Source organism: Penicillium chermesinum (genome assembly GCF_028974085.1).
Source record: "Penicillium chermesinum strain IBT 19713 chromosome Unknown utg000007l:1.0-2695246.0:1.0-2697696.0, whole genome shotgun sequence".
Taxonomy (NCBI): Eukaryota; Fungi; Ascomycota; class Eurotiomycetes; order Eurotiales; family Aspergillaceae; genus Penicillium; species Penicillium chermesinum.
Genome location: NW_026695317.1, coordinates 2517117 through 2528195, shown reverse-complemented (window position 1 = coordinate 2528195; position 11079 = coordinate 2517117). Strand labels below are relative to the sequence as shown.

Here is an 11079-nt window from a genome sequence, read left to right as displayed (position 1 = left end):
GAGCTTTCGGAAACCGGAATGATTTACTAAGCTTGAGGACTTGACAAATAGGAGATCACCACCTATTTGCAACCAGGTCTAGCCTTGGTCAGGGCTCTGCTTCTAGTTCTAGCCGAAGCTATGGATGAAGAAGGGATCAGCACCCAGAGCATGTACTTTGTTGGGCTCGAAGTAATTAGAATGGCCAGCCTCAATTTGACTCCCAGTCCTTAAGAACAGTTACATGCTACAAGGAGGAATTTTTACTTACACTCTCTAATCCATACACCATGGCAGTTCAAGTTGCCAGTCATACGAGTAGAAGCATTTGTCCTTGTAGCGCACCGGAAACCTGGAATATTCCCTTAGGGGCACCAATTGGTCAATCCTCTCATTTTCGATGTGATTCTTATTCAGGCCCTTTCATGATTGCTTTACCAGTATCCAACCTTGACTGTAAACTTGAAAGCTTCCGAAATTGCCAAGGTAAGGATTCTTTCTTCTCAGATCTACGGTAAGTTCTAAGGTTCATCCTTGTGGTGGACACACCTATCCTTTCCCGGGCTACCTCCAGCACTAACGCTACTACTACGCAGTAGTAGTAGCGAAGGGCACAGTCGTTTAAAGAAAGCCTACTTCTGAATTGAGGATTGAACAGGTTGAAGCACAATCTTGGCTTATCAGAATGATAAACCGATGAAAATAAGCTAAAGGGTCCAAGTCACATCTTAATTTAGAGCGACCAAAAACGGCAAACATGAGGCGGATATATATATAGCGAAATTACCCTTTTCATTGACATAAACCCCACACTGTTTCTAAAATTCTCATATGCCTTTTAGTACTGTGAAGAGCATCCATATCTAGTACTCAGGCCATGCCTGGTGGCTTATCCCCGCATTGTAGGAAGAGCGCTATATATAGACCAGCAGTGGCTTTGTTTGTTACGGAGAACGCGAAAATAATGCCGCTTGAGCGACTTGTTTATTGTTTTGGAAATTCCGCATTGAGCAGAAGTGGAGCAATGTGGCCCGGGCGGTGAGCCCCTGACCGCCCAAGCCCGATCCCGCATCTGCAGCAGGCGCGTTTTCTTTTTGGGTCAACAATGCCCACTCGCGTTTGGGCTCCCCTTTCCCTCATTTGCTTCCATTCCGACTATGCTGGCCTTTGTCCTTTCCGCCGTCTGAACTGCTTTCAACTGTCGCTCGCTGATCAAACACCCCCCCCTCAATCTTTGAGGCCTCGCCATCATGGACGACTCCATCATGGACGATTCTCTCTTTGATATGAACAGTGACGGAGGAAGCTCTGACTTTGTTCCGGACGAAGCCCCTGTATGTTTCCTGACTCTTATTCATCAATTCCCCTCGCCCGTTAATCAATTTGCTAATGGCTGTGAAACAGGCTGCAAAGAAGGCTGCGGCCAAGAAGCCGGCAGCCAAGAAAGCTGCTGCGCCTAAGAAGGCACCTGCAAAACCAAAAGCCAAGGCTCCAGCGAAGAAGAAGGCGCCAGCTGACTCGGAAGATGAGGTCTCTGATGCTCAAATCTCAGATAATGATGACTCGCTCTCTCAAACTCCTCCCAAGGCGAAGAAGGCTGCTACCGCTAAGCGCGCGGGTTCGAAGCCTCTTGCGGATGTTGAAAATGAGTCGTTCGAAGATGGAGGAGACAAGAAGGAGGGGAATGCTGCAGACAAGTATCAAAAGGTGAGGTCCAACGGAAAACGAAATATACACTTGTATGGCTTTTGTATCCTAACGTGTATTTTCGTCTATAGCTCACGCAGCTCGAACACATCATCAAACGTCCTGATACCTACATCGGCTCGGTCGAACGCACTGTACAACAAATGTGGGTCTACAACTCTGAGACAGAGTCCATGGAGTTTCGCAATGTGTCGTTCGTTCCTGGTCTCTACAAGATCTTCGATGAGATTGTCGTCAACGCCGCCGACAACAAACATAACGACGCAAGCATGAGCGAGATTCGGGTCACAATCGACCGGGAGGCGGGTGAGATCAGTGTGTGGAACGATGGACGTGGTATTCCAATTGAGATTCATTCCAAGGAGAAGATCTACGTTCCTGAGTTGATTTTTGGACACCTTCTTACCTCCTCCAACTACGACGACACCCAGCAGAAAGTGACTGGTGGCCGAAATGGTTTTGGTGCTAAGCTCTGTAACGTTTTCTCAACTGAATTTGTTCTTGAAACAGTGGATTCGAACCAGAAAAAGAAGTACGTCCAAACCTGGACAGACAACATGAGCAAGATGGGCAAGGCCAAAATCACCGCTGCTAGCAAGGGCAGTGACTACACCAAGGTCACCTTCAAGCCCGATTTTGCGAAATTCGGCATGGATGGCATAGATGATGATTTTGAAGCTCTTGTCAAGCGGCGTGTTTATGATTTGGCTGGTACCGCGAATGTGAATGTGAAGCTGAATGGCGTTCGGGTTCCAATCAAGAACTTCCGCAAGTACATGGAGATGTATACCAAGGCTATCCGCATGGAGCGTGGTGACGATGGCCCCCCCGCCAAAGACGAGATCATCACCTGCTCGCCCGATCCTCGTTGGGAAATCGGTTTTGCTGTGTCGGACGGCGCCTTCCAGCAAGTTTCATTCGTCAACTCAATTGCAACCACATCTGGCGGAACACATGTCAACTACATTGCCGACCAGATCTGCAATCGACTTGCGGATCAAGTCAAGAAAAAGAACAAAAGCGGTGCCACACTCAAGACTGCGCAGATCCGGAATCACATCTTCATTTTTGTGAACGCCTCGATCGTCAACCCGGCTTTCACTTCGCAAACTAAGGAACAATTGACTACAAAGGTCAGCCAGTTCGGCAGCAAATGTGTCTTGGAGGAGGATTTCTACAAGAAAGTTCTAAAGACCCCTGTGATGACCAACATTCTGCATTTTGCAGAGCAGAAAGCGGACCAAATTCTGAAGAAGGGTGATACTGGCCGCCGGTCCCGTATGAGCAACCCTAAGCTAGTCGAGGCCAACAAGGCTGGTACTCGCGAGGGTCACCACTGCACCCTCATTTTGACCGAAGGTGACTCCGCCAAGGGTCTGGCCATGGCCGGACGTGCTGTTGTCGGGCCTGACTTGTTCGGTGTTTTCCCCCTCCGTGGAAAACTGCTGAACGTCCGCGATGCTTCTTTCGACCAAATATCCAAGAACGCAGAAATTCAAAACATTAAGAATTTCATAGGTCTGCAACACAAGAAAGAGTATACCGATACCAAGGGTCTTCGATATGGCCATCTCATGATCATGACCGATCAAGATCATGACGGTAGTCACATCAAGGGGCTGCTTATCAACTTCCTCCAAGCTCAATTCCCTAGCTTGCTGAAAATCCCGGAGTTCCTCATTGAGTTCATCACCCCTATCATCAAGGTCTGGAAAGGTGATCCAAAGAACCCCAGTAAGCAAAAGTCATTTTTCACCATGCCCGAGTACGAAGCATGGCTGGAAGAACACCGAGACGAACGCGGCTGGGATCACAAGTACTACAAGGGTCTGGGAACCAGTTCCACTGAAGATGCTCAAGCATACTTCCGAGACCTTGATCGCCACTTGAAGGAGTTCCACGTCATGCAGGACAACGAAGCTGAACTCATTGAACTGGCGTTTGCGAAGAAGAAGGCCGACGAGCGAAAAGAATGGCTGCGCCAATTCAAACCGGGCACGTTCCTCGACCACTCCTCCGCCAAGATCTCGTACACCGATTTCATCAACAAGGAACTGATTCTCTTCAGTATGGCTGACAATCAGCGTTCTATCCCTTCCGTGATCGATGGATTGAAGCCTGGTCAACGTAAGGTCCTATACACCTGCTTCCGCAGAAATTTGAAGAAAGATATGAAAGTCGTTGAATTGGCTGGTCTTGTCTCCGGAATGACTGCTTACCACCATGGTGAAACTTCGCTCCAGCAAACCATCGTTGGTCTAGCCCAGACTTTTGTTGGCTCCAACAACATCAACTGTCTTGAGCCTAGCGGAAACTTTGGTAGTCGTCTTCAAGGTGGAGCCGATTGTGCCAGTGCTCGTTACATCTACACCCGGCTGTCTCCATTCGCTCGCAAAATCTTCCATCCCGCAGATGAGCCCCTTTTGACTTACAATGAGGATGATGGCAAGAAGATTGAGCCTGAGGTTTACATGCCCGTGGTTCCTATGGTTCTGGTGAACGGTGCTGATGGTATTGGAACGGGATGGAGCTCCAACATTCCGAACTACAATCCCGAAGATATCGTGAAGAACCTCAAGGCTTTGATGAGAGGAGAGACCCCCGAGCCAATGCAACCATGGTTCCGTGGGTTCACTGGCGAGGTTGTCGCGATCGGCGGTGACCGCTACAAGTTCAGTGGTATAATCAGAGAGACCGGCGACAAGGAGGTCGAGATCACCGAGTTGCCCATCCGTGTTTGGACCCAAGATTTCAAGGATAAGCTGGAGGAGATCATCAAGGCTGAGAAGGTTCCTTCGTTCATCAAGGACTACAAAGATTACAACACCCACAGCAAGGTTCACTTTGTTATCCAGCTTGACGAGAAGAACATGAAGACTGCCCTTTCCGAAGGCTTGGAAGAAAAATTCAAGCTTTCGAAAACTATTGCCACAACCAATTTGGTCGCATTCGACGCGGAAGGTCGTATCACTAAGTATGCCACAGTGGATGATATTTTGAAGGACTTTTACACTGTTCGTCTGAAGTACTACGAACGTCGCAAGCAGCACCAACTGTCAGAGCTTCAGCGTGAGCTGGAAAAGCTGACGAACCAGGCCCGTTTCATTCTCATGATCGTTGAAGGCCAGTTGGTCATTTCTAAGAAGAAAAAGGCCATCCTCATCACTGAGCTCCGGGAGAAGGGCTTCAAGTCATTCCCCAAGGTGGCCGAGGCGGTCAAGATGGGCGAGGATGAGCCTTTCCTCGAGGAAGGCGAACAGGAAGACAAGGAAATCGAGAAGATGTCAAACGGCTATGACTATTTGCTTGGCATGCCCATCTGGTCGCTGACCCTCGAGCGCGTTGAGCGACTTCGTCGCCAGATTGGCGATCGTGAGACTGAAATCGACGCTTTGATCAAGCTCTCCAAGGAGGAAATCTGGACCAAGGATCTGGATGACTTCATCAACGAATGGCGATTCCAGCTGGAGGATGAGGAGCGTCGCTCGCGCAAGGCGGCCAACGCCGGCCGACGTGCATCGTCTAAGTTGATGGTCGGTACCGGTTCCAAGGCCAGTGCTGCTCGTAAGCGAAAGGCTGCGAATGGCGATGATCCTGATGACGAGGACTTTGGAGCTCCCAAGGCAAAGAAGGCCGCGGCGGCAAAGAAGAAGGGAGCACAGCCTACGAATAGCCTCGCCAATTTCCTCAAAAGTTCCAACAAGCCCACACCGCCGCCTCCTAGCGGCGACGGGGGTGACTCAGACAGCGACTTTGACTTCGATATGGAGGTGCTTCCCAAGAAATCCCGCGGACCGGCAAAGAGAGCAGCCCAGCCGGCAATACCACTGGCAAATGAAGAAGACGCGGAAGATGTCATGGACATTGATTCTAAGCCCAAGGCGGCAGATGATATCATTGATTTGGATGATGAGCCAGAGCCTGCACCTAAGCCCAAGCCCATAGCGAAACGTGGGCCAAAGCCAAAACCAAAGCTGGATGATTCAGATGACGACTTCTTAGAGATTGCGAAGGAGGCCCCCAAGACTTCGACAGGTCGTGCCCGCAAGCCTCCCGTCAATTATGCTGGAGGCAATGATTCTGACAGCGACAATGGGGATGATCTTCTTGGAGACGTCAGCCAAATGGTGAAGGGCATTGGTGGTGGAGACTTGGAATCTCGCCAGCTTTTCTCAGAGCGCTCCCGGGCTGGAAGCAGTGCTAGTCTAATGCCCTCATCCAAGTCCAAAGCCAACGACAGAGAGACGGATGAGACCGACTACAGTAAGCTTATTCCTGCAAACTCGCCCCGTCGGCGCTCTCTCCAAGTAAAGCCGAAGGAGGCCTCTCGTGTCGAGGACGACGAAGACGAAGAGGACGAGGAAGAAGTCCCAGTCAAGAAAGGCAAGGCATCAGCAAAGTCCAAGGCCGCGTCGGCTGCGTCGGCCCCGAAGGCTCGTGGTCGTCCAAAGAAGGAACCCGTTAAACAAGCTGCCAAGCCTGCTCCAGGAGTCTTGTCCCCCGCTGCTAAAGCTTATGCCTCCAAGCAAGCCAAGGCCCCTAAGAAGAAGCTAGCTGATGACTATTCGGAGGATGAGATTGATGCCATGGCCAATGATATCTTAGACTCTCCAGCTGGCAAACCTGACCAGGGCTCAGACGACGATGACGTCGAACCAGTTGCTGCTCCCCGTCGAGCTGCTGCTGCCCGGCCGTCTCGTCGGACGGCATCGCAGACTAAGAAATCCTATGTGATCGAAGACGACGATGAGGACGAGGAGGACGGAAGTGAAGCGGAAGAAGAGGAGTCGGAGGATGATTTCCAAGACGCAGAGAGTGACTAGATTAGTTGTGCTTCAAGGGCGTTTTGAGGGTTGGTTGTCGGGGGGAGTCATGCCCAGATTACAGTGCAGTGATTTCATATGATCTATTTCCTTACTTTCTGTCTTCGTCTCCACCGCGTTTTCTTTTTGTATTCCATTATAGTGACCGGCGGGGCCGGCCATCGGTTGCAAGACTTCAACGCATTTCCTATCATCGAGGTTTCTCTAGGATCGTGCAGTAAATGGTATCGGTGTCATGCTACTTGATTATTCGGAGGATTTTCTTGTGCCTGATCTTGAAAAGCCCTTGCGTAGGTTATATCTACCGAGCATCTCGCGTGGCAGCTCACAAGTAATCTCTGATTCGCACTATCGTCATCGTTGAAGATCTTAGAAAACATAAATTCTCCCTCCTACAGAAATGCCGCCCAGAAACACCACCCCAATCTAGATCATGCGCCTAGAAGCAAACCGCCACACCCAAAGAGAAAAAGAAAGCCCCTACCATGCCACAAAAATAACCGAAAAGAATCATCCGTCCGAAGAAGCAGGAAGAAGCAGGAAGAAGGAAGGTTTCGACTCTTGAGGCGGAGGACGGGAACGAGAGGTTGTAATCAAAGCGAGAAATACCCAACCTCCATCATGCCATCCCCTCTCGTCACAGCGAGGCGCGACGCTTGCGCTTCTCACAGGTAGCACCTGAAGAGCGGGTCCAGGGAGCCATGGACTCCACCACGGAAGAAGGGCTGCCACTGTTAGCCCCGACCTCATGCATATGCATGGTGATCAGAGCCTGGGCGGCATCCACTTCGTGGCGGAAGCCAGGGTCTCGGTCAACGTCTCCCTCGTCCACCTCGTCAAGCTCCTCAAATTCTCTCAGCTCCTGCGAACGACGAGCTTCCTGCTCCTCCCGGGAACGCAGTACCAAGGATCGACGTCCATGGGCACGATGGGGCGCATTGACTGGGTTCCAAGCACCACGAACCGGGCTCAGAGAAGCCTCAGAAGAGGGCCCCGAAGAGGAACCACGAGCACTGGCAACACTGTCTGAGTAGGAGTTGCGGGCATACTTGGAACGGGACTCGTAGTGCGGGGGCGACGGGTTCGAGTCCGCAGGACTGTGTGCATTGCTTGTGCGAGGGAGCACCGGAGCAGGAGTGGGTGCAGGCTCCGGGCCCTGTCCAGCTTGCGCTTGGCCCATTTCCAGGCGGCGGAACTCTCTGGCACGATCCCGCTCCGTGCAGATGATGGTCTGGGGAATTGTGATCTTGGTCGTGCGTTCCTTGGGCTTCTGGCACATGTCCGGGAAATCATGGCCAAACATAGGAATCAAGACTTCCTTAATATCCCAGCAGAAGCGAGAAGCGACATACTTCGCAGCTTCGAAGGGCATCCAGTAGCCTAGAAAGCAAAAACGGAAGTGTGAGTTTCATGCATGAATATGAAGGGTGAAGAACCAACGAACCTTGGGCAGCCAGGGCACCTCCGGTGATGCTGTGACAAATATCACGCAAGCCTTCATTCTGCGCCATTACCTTGCTAGGGGCGGTCTATTCATCAAGTGCCGTCGTTAGCACGGCTTCAACATTTGAAGAGGAGCTATAAAGGATCCTTGCCTTGGCAAACTCCATGCACTTGAACAGATGGGTGGTTCGAACAAGGCCGATATTGTAGTCCCACATGACTGTCCACTTGTCGTCACTGCCAGGGAGGCTGAAGGTATACTGGAAGACTGGGGATGATAAGTTTCATTTTCTTACCGTCAAAACGAAGCATGAGGCAAGAAGACTTACCATGGAAGCTGTCCCGGCCAGTCTTTTGATAGAAATCCTTCTTCTCGCTCTGGTAAGGAATTGGGCGAGGGTAATCGACAATGTTGCCCTCACGAGTTCCGTCACGGAGCTGCCGGTTCATGGGATAGAGTCTGAACCGCTCATAGATGGCAGTCAAGCGCTGATCGCGTGCCTCATGTGGAGCATAGCGAACGACACCAGTAGTCGGGCCAAGGCGGAAAATTGGTGCATCTTTGACGCCCTTGGGTTTCTTCTGGCGAGTGTTAGAGGCTTGGTGGTTGCGGGAAGCCTGCTGGACGTTGGATGGCTGAGTAGAGTTGGCAACAGAAACAGGAAAATGGTTGGCGACGGAGGTGTGCTGGCTGTTGGAAGCTTGTTGGATGGTATCAGATAGCTTGACACCTTGGCGCTGGATGTGGCGCATCAAGAACGAAGGACAGGCATCGGGATCCTCCGTGATGGGATTCAAAAGATCTTTGATAGCGGCCATGATGGTCCGCAGCCAAGGTCAAGGCCAGGAGATCTCGAAGAAAAGACAAAATAGAGAAAAGGTTGTGATAGAGAAGATGGAATTGGGAGGACTAAGAACGAAGGTGTCGAGGAGAACGAAGAAGTATGGCGGGGCAATTGAGAAACGAAATGGAAAAGCTGTGGAACAAATGGCGTTTTCCAGAAAAGAGAAAAAAACCAAGAAAAACCAAAAAAAACAGAGCATTGACGACTCTTTCCTTGACACGAGACAAAGTCCTTCTGGTCTGATATAGCGAAGCCCGTGACTCTTTGTTGGTTTGGCCCTTTACGCGAGAGGGTGAGTACAGTGTTTGCGTGATCCCATCCAAAGGTAGAGAGGCCTTTATTCTTGGAGAAGGTTGCTGTGTTGCAGCCTTGAATCTATGAAGGATCCAATTGCATTCGTAGGTCCATCTCAGGTTGCAGTTCCATTACGCGACTGGCCACCTGTTTATCTCTCCCCTCCCAGGTGCAATGCTTCTTTACTCTCGATATTCGTCTATTCCATGATGTCAAGGCCAGCATTACCAGCAAATGAGACATTCTGCCTCTCTGACTTCGAGGCTTCGTTTCACCGTCCCAATGTGGGTACCCAAGGCCCAGCAGCCCACTAGATGCAGCCCGTTACTTCCATGTGAGCCTCCTGCGGCGGTGATGGAGCAATACCGCTGCGCTGGGCATCACATCATGCATACAAACAGGCCGTTGCGGCAGTCTGCACAAGACAAAGCTATCGTCAAACGCCTGCTAATTCTGCAATATAGACCCTGGTGGACATCGTGAAGATACCAGGAACACCTATATTGCCGCAGTCTCGATAGATCGGAATAGGCTTCCGATATCAACCCTCGTTGGCCCATATTAGATCGAGGGGGTTTTGCGCCTTGCACTAACGGCTACAAGGTGCTGCAGACCCCGGAGATCTAGGATTTCTCCTCCGAGCACCAATCACATTGGATTCTTGCCTCATGCTGGCTCGACAAGACGAGCATGAAAGGGGCCTGAGACCACTTTGCGGGAAGCTGCAGCCTGCCTTTCCCCCCTATCCCTCTTTTTGCCTTCGGGGGAGCGTCTCTCTGCTAAGGCGGCGAGCTGCATGGACCTCTGGCGAGTCCTTCAGAGCTATTACCTGGAGAATTGTGTAGAGAGGACAAAGGTGGCCTCTCTGGGGGCCCACGAAGTTTTAGTCCCACGGGGTCGAGCATGCTAAAACAATGCCCTCTCACAGATGCAGTATACATGCAGCTGGAAGGGTAAATAACGGGGATCTACTTTTCTTTTTCTTCAAAGAAAGAGCATCTGCGGAGGTCAGTGGATATGTCTTAATGATAAACATGCCACATAGCCGAACGCCAAAGATCAAAGCTCTCGGGAGGAGACCGCTCTTTGGAGATCGTGGCCTAGGTGGAGCTTCTGTCACTGTCCTCGTTTAGAGAACCTTCCATGCATCCTTCTTTGCAGGAGGGCTTACACTTTTGTGGCTTTTTAGAGCTCAGTGTTCCTTAGTTCATGGTCTAGATTGGCTCATCCACCACTATGGCACATTGACTTGACTGGCCAGTCCACTCTGCAACATTCTCACCCCATTGTACGATTATACTCCAGCAAATGGCCAGATGAGTTCTGAATGGCAGGGAAAAGTCTATACGGCCCAAGTACGATCGGTTTCCTCGGAGTACCAGCGCACAGCATTCCCTATGATGGCAGCAGCTATTTGACTCCATTTCAGTATCTACTGTTCCCAATGCCACATGCAGAGGCATAAGTGCATTTTTCACTGACCCTAGCTATGAGTCGGTGTTATTCCAATTCACCCTTTATCAGAGACGGATTTGGAGTTACTCCCGGGGTGAGTCTGAAACCTTGCAACGCCTCCAGAGAATAGGGGGGGAGCCCTACTGTCTTAGACATTACCAGTGACATAACAAGTGGCAAATTATGGCTGATACTGGGCCGAAAAGAGCGGTAAAGCTGCTCAGCCTGTCTCTAACAGCGGCTTTCTGGGAAACGAGGAAGGAGACCTTGATGGGCAAATACTTCGGGGCACGAGCCCTTCAGAAGCCATCGTGCCACTGGTTTATGGAAGGAGTAGCCAGCATCCCGAAATCCAGGGTTCCGATTCTGTGATTCTATGTCATTATCCTCTAGAGTCATTCCACCGCTTTTCCATGAAGTCAAACGCAGCGGTTGGTTGTGCACCTAACCCCTAGGCTACCTGGCTCGAGGACGTCGATTCAGGCACCGTACTAACCACAATCCTTCCTACAATCCCTGCAAGAGCCGGCGAG

General features: G+C 50.9%; 2 protein-coding genes across 2 annotated transcripts; one reads left to right on the top strand and one right to left on the bottom strand.

The window, feature by feature from the left end:
- Positions 1-1229: 1229 nt before the first annotated feature.
- N7468_009700 (DNA topoisomerase 2) lies at positions 1230-6509 on the top strand (the record flags this gene model as incomplete). The annotated part of the gene is made up of 3 exons (XM_058478996.1): positions 1230-1313; positions 1384-1686; positions 1758-6509. The coding sequence occupies 3 exons, from the start codon at positions 1230-1232 to the stop codon at positions 6507-6509; spliced, it is 5139 nt and encodes a 1712-aa protein (XP_058327326.1).
- Positions 6510-7146: 637 nt separating this feature from the next.
- N7468_009699 (uncharacterized protein) lies at positions 7147-8771 on the bottom strand (the record flags this gene model as incomplete). Its single annotated transcript, XM_058478995.1, has 4 exons — positions 7147-7889; positions 7954-8011; positions 8066-8220; positions 8282-8771. 4 exons carry the CDS (start codon positions 8769-8771, stop codon positions 7147-7149), a joined length of 1446 nt encoding a protein of 481 aa, XP_058327325.1.
- Between the last annotated feature and the right edge of the window lie 2308 nt (positions 8772-11079).